The sequence below is a fragment of the Falco biarmicus genome, chromosome Z (genome assembly GCF_023638135.1).
Source record: "Falco biarmicus isolate bFalBia1 chromosome Z, bFalBia1.pri, whole genome shotgun sequence".
NCBI classification, from domain to species: domain Eukaryota; kingdom Metazoa; phylum Chordata; class Aves; order Falconiformes; family Falconidae; genus Falco; species Falco biarmicus.
Window position 1 is genome coordinate 8050149 of NC_079311.1, and position 13833 is coordinate 8063981.

The following is a 13833-nucleotide window of genomic DNA, read 5'->3' on the forward strand; positions in this document are numbered from 1 at the left end:
CTAACCAGCAAAAAAGCTAGTAACAAAAATATGGACTGTAAATGTACCTTGGGTGACAGGTCGCTGTTGTAGGAAGGGGTTGAGCAGAGCATCAGAACAGAGGTACAGTGTAGATTCTGTTATTCATAGCAAAAGTTGGTTATTTAAAATGTGAACTGGTACAATGAGATGTGAGTGAAAACTGCTTTTCAGGAACAGTAATTGGCAGAAACTGGAGATAAAATGAAAGGCACTGCCAATATCCCGCTCATAGGTAGCTAGTGCATGGAAATCTCCAGCCCTGGGTAATGTCTGTGCCGACAGGCTGGGCGAGGGGACCGAGCGCCCCCCGGTCGGTGTGCGGGTGGCACCGGGCTGGGGGCAGTGCTGCCCTGCGGGGGGCAGGGGGCTCTGCAGGGGGGGCTGGGCAGGCCGGGCCCAGGGGCCGAGGCCCCCGGTAGGAGGCCCGAGGAGGCCGAGTGCCGGGCCCTGCCCCTGGGTCACAGCAGCCCCAGGCAGCGCTGCAGGCCTGGGCCAGGGGGCTGGGAAGGGCCGGGGGAAAAGGGCCTGGGGGGGCTGGGCAGCAGCCGGCTGGGCGTGAGCCCCCGGCGTGCCCAGGTGGCCAAGGCGGCCAGCAGCGCCCCGGCCGGTGTCAGCAGCAGCGTGGCCAGCAGGGCCAGGCAGTGCCCGTCCCCCTGCGCGGGGCACTGGTGCGGCCGCCCCTCGGGCCCTGGGCTCAGGGCTGGGCCCCTCGCTGCAGGAGGGACGCAGAGGGGCTGGAGCGTGTCCAGGGACGGGCAGGGGGCTGGGGCAGGGGCTGGGGCACCAGGCCTGGGGGGGCGGCTGGGGGGCTGGGGGGGGCAGCCTGGGCAGGAGGGGGCTCAGGGGGGGCCTGGTCGCTCCCTACAGCTGCCTGGCAGGGGCTGCGGGCAGCGGGGGTCGGGCGCTGCTCCCAGATAGCTAGAAGAAGGGGATAACCCATCCTCCGTCCTCCAGCAGCCCACAGCTGGAATCATCTGTGGTGCAAAACAGAACTGAGCATCACAGCTCACAGTGCTGGTGGTGATGCTGTTCCTGTGAGCAGGAGGGTCCCTACCTGCTGCTGTGGGTGACCAGCAGCCTCACAGCCGACCACTGCTGTAACAGCTCTTGCTCCCCTTGCCAGGGAGGTGGGACTGAGCACAGCTGCTGAAGAAGGTCAGCAAAGAGAAGCACTCTGGAGTTCCTCGAATAACATGCTGGCCTCTTCTCTGGAGTTCCTCGAATAACATGCTGGCCTCTTACTTGTTCCAGGTTGGTTTTGGAGCCACAGGCAGGTTGCAGGACCCTCCTCAGCTTTACCATGGGGTTGCTGTCTGGTCGTGTGTGTTGCACACACAGCTGGCAGTAAAACAGTGGGGTTTTGGGCAGGTTGATAAAACACAGCCTCTGCCAGCTCTAGTTCTGCTCTGACTGCCTCAGCTTACTGCTCAAAAAATAATTACCATGTCATGGAAACAGCTAGATGTCAAGACACTGACAAGAAGTTTTATATAGGAAAAAGAAGATAGCAGCACATTTGCCAATAAAAAGATAACATGTTCTTTAGAAATTTCTCGTGTGTGAACTGGAACTTCTCTGTCTTTCACAGATGATGGTGCTGTTGTGGTCCAGGCTTGTCCAGCTATTTGTTGATGTTAACAGAGCAAGGCCAGACCTTTAAAAGAATTTCCGTAGCTGTTGATTGTGCACTTACTGCCCATAGCAACCCCCCAAGACTTTATTCTGAGCAAAGAACAGTGAGAACTTCATGCGTTCATCTTCATCTTGGAGCTCCCAGGTAAATTTCCAGATCACATGAAAAATCTTTTTAGGTTACGGAACATTCAGCTTTCTCCCTGCCAGCCACAGAAGTCAGAATCAGGGCTGCCTTTCCTCCAGCCTCATCTACCTCCACAGGGACTCAGCCAGCAGCCTGCAGAAGATGGATGGAGGGATGCCTGTGTTAGGTTCAGCCATCATTTTTAGCTCTGCTGGTCGGGTGTCTTGCAGACCACAGCTCCACTGCTCCCCCTCCCTGTTGAAGGCTCTGTCCATCTCCAAGCATCCTTGTGAGTACACAGCTTCAGCTTTGAGTAGAGAAGAAAAGCATCAAAACTCACTTGCACGTAACGCACTTCCTCAGCCTGTGCAGAGATGGAGACGTGCAATCCTGCAAGCTATCTGCTGTGCTGGTCTGACAAAGATGATTGAAAATGCTCCACCTCAGACAAGCAGTTACTCTCTGTAGAAAGCTGCATGCCATGCTTGGTCCCAGCCCTGGCTGATGCTCTGGGTGCACCCAGCTCTCAGCGTTCCAGGTGCTCAGCAGGGATGGGGTGAGATAAATAGACCCTCTCCACTCTCCTTGGGTAGCTGTGCTTAGACAAGCAGCTGGGAGCAGAGCAGAACTGGGGAAAGCGAAGGGTCTCAGTACTGGAGGATGGTTTTTTTTCCCTCTCCATCACTAAGCCTGAACCTCCTCCTTCTTTCTGAATATGACAGCCATATGGACACACTGTGAACAGCTTTGAGACCCAACAAAATCCATGCTTTCAAAATAGCCATTTTTCTAGTAATAACATGGAATACTAAACACACACAGTAAAAAACTCTACAAGGACATTTCTTCACTGGAAAGCCAAAAATACTGACCTGGAGAGGAGGAATAACTGCAAGCCTTTTAAAAAGAAAGCCTGAACCAGAACTCAGCCCGTCACCCCAGACAACCCACTGTACTTGGGTCAAATGTCACTGCCTTGGGGGTTTGTCTTCCCTGTCTTGCAGTCAGAGGCTTATGGAACAGATCAGGACTGGTTGATCTGTCTGCCTTCATGCTGACACCACTTTCTGCAGCATTTTCTAAAAGAGACTGCAGTCTTCTAGATAAGACTGCTAAGGACAACAACTACTCTTTTACTTGCTGGCCACTAGTGGAGCTTTGCTTGCTGCTGCTGCTGTAGTGAAATGGGCACAAACTACCACCAGGTAACCCTTGATGGCTGAATACCATGTCACAACAACAGAAACAAGGTGCCAGCTGTTGTCACTGTGATCTGCAGCAAACCTAATGCCAATCCACTGCGCTTTCTAACCATCCATCCACCCATCCATCCATCCATCCACCCATCCATCCACCCATCCATCCATCCACCCACCCATCCATCCATCCATCCATCCACCCATCCATCCACCCATCCATCCACCCATCCATCCATCCATCCATCCACCCATCCATCCATCCACCCATCCATCCATCCATCCATCCATCCATCCATCCATCCATCCATCCATCCATCCATCCATCCATCCATCCATCCATCCATCCCTTCCCACAGTAAATTGCATGCAGTTGCTCTCATTGTACATGACCTGCTCATTTGCTCATAGTAGTAACTTAGCTGTGGCCATAGCCACACTCCTGTTGGAGTTACAAAATTCTTTAAAGTTTGCAAAAACAGAAGGATGAGGCCACGTATCATGCAGTCACAGGTCACCCAAAAGGATGTTCAGCATCCATTCCAGAGGCCAGACCTGAAGGACTGTGGGAATTTTAATGGTACAAAAATAAAGGAGACACGTGAGTTATTGATAAGAGAAACATAAAATTGTAGAAGCCTTCTGGTGATGCCAGCGGGGCTGCCAGCCTGCCATCACCGCCAGGGACACCATGCCCTGCCCCAGTCCCAAGGATCTCCAGCAGCCTCCTGGCCTTCAGGGATGTTCCTGGTTTGTTCCCCTGCTACTACCATGCATCAGCAGAGTCTGAGAGTTTGAAAAGTTAAGTCATTATAAAGATCCCACTAAACTCTTGATCACAGTTGTATCTTGCAGCATGATTCCCAGAGAATAATTTCACATTTACTTAACATCATATTTTCAACCAGGCTTTAGAGGAAGTACTCATGGAAATGCCTTTGGCACTGTAGGAGCTGATGCAAGCCCACCCATGCATCTCATTGGAAGCGCCCAGCTGGCCATCAAGTCAGTGAAAAACCAGAGGCAGGGATCTCTGCTCCAGAATATATGACCAGCACGGAGCTGGGCGGCCAGACACGGCCAAGGTACAACACTCATAGTGCTCCCAGCCCTCTGTTTTCTGCTGGGATGCTAATCTTTCTGCATACAGTTTGTCTAAATGAAAACAGGAATATTTCTGTATCAGTTCAATATCAAACTTTTGCATATAGCTTTCAGGAAAATGTAAACTTGCTCCAGGATTAGGGCTCAAATAGAAAACTGTATACAGGAGTACCTGGAGTTCAGAATCTGGAAGAGTTAGGTACAAGCCATTCTGAGCCTACTGAGATTATAGAATTATTTTTAACAGGGATGCACAGCAGCTTTCCACCCTTCAGGTGACTCTGAACGTGCTGGATTCATGACTTCTTCACTGAAAAATTTGGAAGAGTTTTCTGGTTTAGGGTTTGAAAGAGTGGTGATTTTTGTTTTCCCTGTTTGGGGGGTGGGTGGGTGGGTGGGTGTTGTTTTCTTTCTGGTTTGTGTTTTGGGGATCTGGATTGAAACGACAGCCAGAAATCACACAGGCATATTAAGTGTGTGGGAACCACATATCCTAAGGGCAGTTTACAGGCATGGTGAAACATGAAGCAGAGTAAGGATATCTGCTTGTTAAACCTTCATCCATCCACCAGTTTCATATTTATAACTAACAATTAACTGCTGAGAGTGATGCAACCATCTCAAACCAACACTCAGTGAGCAACAGATCAGTGATTTCTGTTGAAGAGAAAGCCCTGAAGATTCAGACAACAGCCTGACCCGAGGTCGCACTGCTTGCTTCCTTCCCTGCATGGTGCCGTTCGTGTTGGCAGAGGAAAAAAAAAACCCTGGCCTGCAAATTTCCCAGATGCTTGAATTTGATGGATATAGAAGTGTTTTGCCAGGTCTATGTCCTGTGCTTTGTGGTGCAAGAAGCACAGACAGGAGCCTGAAAGTTGGAAAAGAGAGGAAAAATAAGAAATGCCATTTTAGCATGTGAACATTTTTCTTTTAGGTTAGAAATTGGTCCCAGCATCAGACAATAAGGAACAGGGCTCATCTGCCAGCGTAGGAAAGGGAAGTGGAAGAGACAGGATATTAAACTTGAGGCCCAAAGAAAGAAAGCAGTAAGAAACAGAGGACAAACCTGCAGGAAAACACCTACACACATTTGCTCTCGGCTCTAACCGAAGCCACACACTCACTCAAACGGGCCAGAGCCCATCATCTCCTGTTCACCAGCAGTATTGCAATGCACATCTTTTTCATTTCTCTATATATACTTGGCAGCAGCACCCCCGCAGGCTTCATAAGCTAGTGGCAGGATGCACGGCCCCTCACCGCATCAGCAGGATTTTCCCTGCAGCCCCACGGTAAAGGCAGCATTTATGTCACTGCTTGGTTGCGGAGATGCAGAAGGACACCCTCAGCCCCAGACAAGGAAAGACCAAAGTCTCAGGATTGCAAACTTAACATTTTATTGATCTTAAATTTATGTAGAACAGAAAGGCAACAATGGCCTAAGTGTTCATTAAGAAAATGCCTTAGGACGTTTCACATACAGTCTTAATACAGTTTGAAAAGAAACAATTTTAAAAAGATGTAAAATACTCTCAAAGTCAGAAAGGGGGATCCACAGCCCCATTTTAATCTTTCATGTTCACAAATATTGTCTTTTCTCAATCTGTTCCATATCCTTCCCCAAAAGGAGGTTATGGAACTGCTGGCCATGTCCGTCCCCCATCAGCTACAGAAACAAATGATAGTCAATTTATGAAAAGAACTATACTTCAAAGGAGCCATAGGTCTTCGCATGAATCAACATTTATGCATCTAGAAAGACTGGTTGTCACATTACTATTTAAAAAAAGGCTAACAAGTGAGCAGAGTTACAATTATCAACACTGTAAGCCAATTTCTGTTTAAAATCTGTTGAAGAAAAGCTACATCAAAACTTCTCTACATGTTCTACAAAACACTTCCAAAAGATTTGAAGATTACTGTTGTTTTTTTTGTTGTGTTTTGTTTTTGTTTTTGTTTTTAATATAACTGACAAGGTGAACTGAAAACTTAAAAGCAGGCAAGTCAGCTGTTTCAAGCGACAGTTTAGAGAATATCTACAATTACAAAAAAATAATTTACTTAGGCTGCAGTTTTTCTCCCTCAAATATCCCCAAGTTTTTCCAGCCAACTGGGAAGGGCTATCACCTCCCTTTCAATCAAGTGCTTTTATTTTTATAAACTGTAGTGACATTCACAATTTCCACGAAGGAGACATGCAGTTGCCCCTTCTCTACATCAATCATTTGCTTCAGATCTGTAGTAGTATAACCCCAGCCCAAATGCCACCACAGGCAATGTTTGTTTCTCTGAGTGAGCAGGCCAGTTCTACAGGAAAGGCAAACACACTGTCAGAGGCCTTACTCCAGCTTCAGCATTTGCTGAACAGGAATGTCAATGCCAAGGAAACAAGAGAAGTGTAGATTTACTGCACAATTTTGCAATACACAGGCTTTCAGGTATACTTGCAAGGCTTCAGAAATGCTCAAGGCAAATGGGCAAAACTTTCAATTAAGGCCTTTACAGTAGCTTGCCAGGTCTGATGATGATATGCAGTTCTGGACCTCTAAACTAACATCCAGCTGCAACACATACACAGCCTGTAAGCCAGATGATGCATGCAAATACAGGCCAATGGTAAAAGGTGTAAAGGTAAAAAAGAAAAGTCAATTAACTGCACTGAGTCTCAGTTATTGCAACACATTGAGACAGCTGTAGCAGCACTGTGTGTCCCATGATGGCAGTTGATGTCAGATCCAGGCACAGAGTTCAGATAAAGAGCACAGAACTGCCAAAATGGGTCCCAATAATGGGGAACTTCACACCGTTTTAATCTGAACAGCCACTTTATTTCTGGGTTGAAGGCTAACAACCCAGCGCAGCTGCATCCAGACCTGCAACGATTTGAATGCCCCCATGCTGACACCTGGGCACTACTGTGGGTGTACGCTCAGCACTGAATTCCAGCATTCAACCCAGATGAATGCAGAACGGGAAGCAAGAAACCTTCTCTTCATATTGCTGTTTGAAATGTGGAGTTGAAAACTACTGTGCTAATTTGAGAGACCCAAAGCCAACCTGGTCTCAAGGAGGTAACACAAGTATTGGACATGTAACAGAAAGGGAGGCACCTTGCTTGTCGTTCCATCATCATGAATGTGATGTCTTTGAACCAAGAAATTTAAGGCAAATACTCCATTGCTCCCGTTTACCTGAATGCATGTTTTCTGGCAATTGCACATTTTCTGGTTTACAGTGATACACAACATTTTTTGGATGCTGGATATAAAACGTATTAGCAATGCTACCAAAATTTTGGCAAAACCTCCAGATTTGTAAACATAATGCTTCCCTTTTCAATTGGCAGCATTTTGAAAAGAGAAACACATTAAGACACACAAAGGTTTTCCTCAGTTTTGACCAAATAACCTGTGTTTTCACATGATAAAGTAAGCAGTGGTTTACATCAAAATAAACCTAAAAACTGCATGAAATGGAAGTTTGTGCTGTTTGATGATCACAGTATTTTAAAGTTAAATACATCTGTTCTTTGTTATATTCCTGGTATCCAGGACAAAAATCTTTAAATATATATCTTTCATGTAGGCAGTAGCTTCTTTGCATATCTCTCTTCAAAAAATACTTTGTAGTAGTATATAAATAGGTAACCTACATGTTTAATTTTATAATCTTGCCCCAAAACTGTATTTTATTTTAATAATCTCCCCAATATTATTAAAGCTGACAAACTATTGAAATGAAATGCTCTCATCTTCCACAATAGAAGGAGCATTTTTATAGGAAAAACCTATAGCAACACTGATCAGTTGTTTTAACCTAAGCGCCTACGTAAAGTAGCAGCTTTTTTTGTGTGTTTCTTTTATTTTCCCCATCACACATGCTCACACCCACACATTCTTACACACACACAGTAAACGCACACACTTCCAGACACTGGTAGGCCACACAGTGCTTCCCAGGTGCAAAGTGGGAAGCAGTGTAGCTGATAATTTAATGCATTAAATACACACAAACAAACACCTTAAGGCAACCACTGCAATGGATGGTTGAAGTTGCAGTGGTGAGTTTCTGTTGTAACAAAATGGGCTGTATACAGCACATACATATACATGCCTCTTTAACCCTCCAAAAAAAATTTTTTTTTTAACTTTGTGCAAATTTCTGAAGTTTCTACCATTTAAGGCAAAGAGTTTGCATTAACAAGGAAGGGCAGAAAACAGGCTTATACCTACCCAAACACATTTCAGTTTAAGACAATATTTTCTTAAAGTGTCACAATTTCATAGTAAAGGCACTGGGTCCCCAGCATCTACTGACAGAATTACTTCAATGGACAAACGTAACTCTTGAAGAAAAGGGACCAGAAAAAGCAGCTTCAAATATGAAAAAAAAACCAACAAACAAACAAACAAAAAAACACCACCAACACCACAAGTAGTTAACTTAAGTCTACTAATACTGAAATTTATGTAATGCAGAGGTTTGATACTAACTTGGAGAATCTTTGAGCAACTAAGTTTTAAATAAACAGGCTTCATTCAACTGTGCTGGCCAAATAAGGCGTAGTGCCACGTCTCTGCCTGCTGTCTGTCGAATTCCACTACCATTCTCTTGATGTGAGACAGCTTCTTGTGGAGGTACTCACATCTGTGTTTCTCTTCATAGTAGCTGGGATAAGACTGTAAAGATGAGGTAAAATGAAAATCTGGGCATGAAAACATTTCTGCAGAGTTTAGTATTTCATCTTCTTTGCTTAAAAATAGCCTTGAGCCAGTCTTGGTGACTGCTACCTTCCACAAATCTGGTGTTACACATACCTCTTTTACCTTTTGATACTCTTCTAAGACTTCCTCACAAAAGACCTTCAAGGAAAAAAAAGTACATGAAGACAATATGAGGAACATTTCACCACTGTCAGAAAATGCAAATTTATGTAAAATGCTAAAAATATACTCAGTTTTCCTCTAGATATTTCGCTATCCATGAGCCACCACTCTCCTGGCACTGCAAAAATAAACCCTCAACTCCCCATATCACGCAAAATCTGCAATTAAACCTCTAAATAGACAACAAAGGGAGCATGTGTTTGAAGATTCCCTTTGAGCAGTCACTTAAGCTGCTGTGCATTCACAGACAGCTCAAATAGGTAGAGTTTCAGGGCTGAACAACTTTTTGCAGGGTTTCCTCAAACTTCAAAAATCAGAGCTAGCCCACGCAGGGCCCGAGCATGGTCTGGGTCTGAGCAGGGTCTACAAGACTTCCCTTTGTCTGATCGAGCAGTACCAGGGATTTTAAAATACTCCCTCTGCTCACAAACACATCTGCAATCTGGCCAAAAATGCAATAAAAGCCAACCCAAAATCCTCAGCGTGCACAGAGAATTAAAGAACCCTAATACCAAATATCTGAAATTTGTATGTCCAACACAGAGAAGTCCAGGTTGGAAAACCAGAATATCAGGTGTTTAACTCTCTTTGTGAAAACTGTAGCTAGGATCAGCCACCTGGGAGATGAGTAAGTTGTGGCAGTAGGTTTAGTTAAGTGTATAAAATCATGGGAAACAGAGGGGCAGGAAAGCTTTGGTATTATGGACGCTGGTTTCCATGTGCTTCCAATCCTCTCCCTACTCTGTGTAACAGCAACCACCTTGGAAGGATGCTAAGGCAGTCAGCAAAGTCTGAGCCACTCTGGTAATTCCAGCTACGTGACCTATTACTCAGTCTCAGACATTGAACCTGACAAGTCTTTTAAAATGATATTAATCTAATTTAATAGATTAATATACTGAAGAGTCTGCCCTGCTGAAAATGTGGGCTTTTGGAAGGGCTAAGAGAGCGATGAAACACAATCTTCACAGTTTTATCCTTCTTTACCTCATATTCTTTGGACCCTGGAGAAAGACTCTTCCGCAGTTCATCAAGCTGCGTGAATCTCTTGATGACACTGTCTATTCGAGCATGCAAAGTCCTGTATTCATCAAACTCCGCATTGAAGTCATCCTCGTAACTCTGGCGTTGATTGTATGAGCCTATAGCTGTGTATTTTCTAATGGAAAAATAAGTACATGTGAAATTTTACATCACGGTCAGTGAATATCAAGTGTAGATACCCAAGCATTAAGTCAGTTAACTATGCGACTGACTGCTTCCACAGATAAGCACATGTGCTCCAAGAGAACACATTTATGTAATTACAGAAATCTACCATACTTTTATGACAGTTGCCAATATTGTACTTTTTAGAGTTTTTATTCAGAAGCTGGCAAAGAAAAATATATGTGGCATACTTAGAAAACATTAGCAATCATACAAATATAGAAGGACCAATAAACACATCAGCTTCACTGAGGGAGAGAAACTGCTAGATTATAAACTCCATGAAAGGACAGGTCAGTTAAGTAACATTTACTTTTGAAAATTCATTTTCATTATATTTTTATAAGTGACTCCAATTATGGAGTTGGATGCAGCTAGGTTTTTGGCTACATTAGTGCCTAACAGCAAAGCCTAGTTAAGGATAAAATTAATTATTTTCATGAAAACCAGTTCCATTGCTGTCCACTCAACTAAGGCATTTGCAAAACAGCAACAGAAACAAACTGCAGACAAGTTGGGAACAAAAGAAAAAAAAAATCTCATCACCTCACCTCCTAAGGAGGGCAAATCCCATGACTGATGTGATTGAAACTTGCTTCATTCCCCTCTCCCTCAGGTCAACATGAGTGAATTTAACAAGCTCATTAGACAAATCCAGCACAAAGTGGCAATGTGAGTAACAGATACCACTTTGCACCGCCATCACACCAATACTTCTGGTTCCCCTAGCCAGAAGACCTGGTTCTCTTTGGATAACACAGGCACCTCCACACAGGGACAAATCCTTCAAACGACCCTTAGGTTGATTTTCATAAGCAATAAAAAATTAACAAGTTGAAAGTCTGTACCAATGCAGACAACGTTTTTTGTCAGTGATGTGTCCCAGGTCAGATGAACCTGATTAGAGCACTAGAGGGTTTTTAAAGGAAAACTGCAGGTGCCCTTCAACATTTTGGGAGGTACCTGTAAAGTGACAGGCGGACTACCGGCTACAGCCCACAGCAAGAGTCCTAGCATAGGGCAAGAGCCCAGCAAAGCACTTGCAATCGAAGTGTGTGGAGAGGGAAGAAATGAGTAGAAATGGAAAGAAACAGGAATCCATTTTTGTTTTCTTCTAAGCAAAGTTTAAGCAAAAAGAAAGCTTGAGTTCCTTTACTCTCATAATCTTTATATTAAGATGGAAAGTACCTTCACTCATGAATTATGCAGCATTTGAAAGACAGGAAGAGAAGCTGGAATAAACTACCAAAGTCCTTTAAACTGGATCAAATTGCAAGTCAGCTGCTCTCAGGTTTCAATCTTTCTGTAGTGATCAGGCAGATGTCTGAAACAGCTCGACCTCATTTTTTTCCAGGACACTACAGCCAGCTGATTATCTCTGAGATTGCTCCAGATGTTGCCCCTTTCACAGGGATTCAATCAGAACTAAACCAACTTCATGAAAACTTGCATGAAGGCTTTTTTCTTTTCGTTTCTTTTTTTTTTTTTTTTTAAGCTTGTAGCAATGGCTATTGACATGCAACTTTAATAGTAGATTACCAAAACCCACATACCTTACTCCTCAGTGTCACCGCCCTCAGCTGATTGAGAAGCGGACAGCAAAGAGCTGAATCTGCTCATTTTCACCCAGCAGAGGCTGGGAATTAAACACAGGTTTGAGTTCTTAGCTAATGCACGAAGGACTAGACTGCTTCCCTGCAGGACCAGACTAACTCTCAGTCTTTTCACAAAGCATCACTCACAGCATTAAATATGACGCAGGGTGCTACCACCCCATCTGCTCTAATGCAGATGGAAGATGCACCCAGGCGCTATGGGGAGGTCTGACCACCCTTGCTGACCTTACTCCTTGGGCAGAAGCTGGGGAACCTGGCAATGTGTAGCATTTTAACAGATAGACACGCTTCTCCCTCCACTCCTTCACTGCAAATACAACGAGGGGACTCAACAACGCTGCTTCTGCAGCTGGTGCCACACAACTGCACTGCCCGCAAGCGTCAGGCTCATCCTGGCTTTACCTATCATGGTGCTCGTTTCAGCTCTGAGCACTGAAGGCCCATCAAAACCTTCTCAATCTCATACTTCCAGCAAAGGAAAGAGGTGAGATTGCTCCCCACTGTGCCTATCCTCCCACGAGGAGAGCATTTTACTAGAAATTCAGGTTGCACTGACCAAGTTATTCCAGTTATTCTACTGCAGCCTCTTTCAACATTCACATTTTCAAAAAAGCCCACTGATAAAACAGTGAGGGAAAAGCCCAGACACTGGGCATTTGCGGAAGCTATTTCTCTTTTTACAACAGTAATGAAAACTCTTCCTGGTAGAAAAGTTTAAATATTCTAAAAAAGGATTTAGGCAACCAAATGATTCTGTTATTAGAGCTATTTAATTTTAAAGTTCTTTAATACTTGATATAGATTAAAAACTTTTTTATATAGAAGGAAAATTTTATCTTTTGGGAATTTTAATCTAATGTGTGCCAGCTTGTTAAGGAGTTAAAATTAAACTCACCAGGAAGCCCTTCTGTAATTCCATAGGCTGCAAAATGCCAGTCATTGTAGATATGTAACATTTGATGTGCAAGTCAAATAATGCATTTTTATCTTGCTTTGTAGTCAAAATTAAGCAGCTAAAATTTAAAATCTGAATTTGAGATTTTTCTGTTTGCTCTAGCTCTTCAGTCTGCAATTCTATGGTGTAATTGGACAATTTTCCTGTAACTTCAAGTTAGTCAGTGGCCATTCTACACCAAAGTTTTAGAAATAACTTTGATAGTTAACTCCTGTTAGCTCATATAAAGGCTTTGTAATGCTGGACTTCAATGTCTGCCATCTTCCCTCCCCAGCTTTCCAGCTTAGAAACACTAAGCAGTGAAAACACAGGAAAGATGTTCAAATTTACATATTCAGTATTTTGCATTCAGCTTTCCTCCTGTATTGCCTGACCTCTACAAAGAAAACAGCACAGGTTCGTTGTTTTTTTTAATTGTGTTCTTATAGAAGAATGTAATCAAGCATTTCAAATCTTCTTCTACAGTATATCAAAAATTCTTTTTACACTTCTTTTCCCCTGCAATAATTAAGGGACAATCTCAGTGTTTAAAACTCACCAGTACTTGAATAAGGCAGCTGAGTGACTTAAAGAAACTTGTCATTATTCTAAAATTACATGTCATTCTTCTAAATTTACATTTTGGTAAATTTTTGATTTTGCAGCTAAATGAGAGTTTTTATATGTGATTTTTCAACTACTTCCATCAGTGGCAAGAGAGTTTTCATCATTTTACTCACAGGATGTAGTCTGGTTGTTCAGATGTTGAGGAAGGAGATTCTACAGAGGCAGTGCAAGTTTCTTTAAGTCCTACAGAAAAACAGAATTTTGATACTTGTGATAAAACAGATTTTTAATATAGCTGAACAATACTAACCTGACAGGCTTGAAAACATAATCCTTTAGAGTTTTATTCTCACAGTAAATTACTCTGAATAAGCACTGTAAGTTAATAATAGGGCTCACATGACCTTCTCCACAGTAGGCAGTCCCGGGGTTTAGAAAGAGGGCACGGCTACTTTATTCTACAGGTTCTGTGCTACCACAGTATTCATCCAAGGTCAGTTTTTCTTATTTGAAGACGTGATGTGGCATCTGCACAGCAATT

General features: G+C 43.6%; 1 protein-coding gene across 1 annotated transcript in view; it reads right to left on the minus strand.

Moving 5' to 3' along the window:
* Window positions 1-8618: 8618 nt before the first annotated feature.
* The window catches only part of ELL2 (elongation factor for RNA polymerase II 2), a 36706-nt gene continuing 31491 nt past the window's right edge, over window positions 8619-13833 (minus strand). Inside the window, exons 9-12 of the mRNA XM_056325004.1 lie at window positions 13466-13535; window positions 9954-10125; window positions 8898-8942; window positions 8619-8759 (exon numbers count right to left, since the gene is read on the minus strand). Of these exons, the coding sequence (XP_056180979.1) occupies window positions 8619-8759; window positions 8898-8942; window positions 9954-10125; window positions 13466-13535 (428 nt within the window). The remainder of the gene's footprint in view (window positions 8760-8897; window positions 8943-9953; window positions 10126-13465; window positions 13536-13833) is intronic.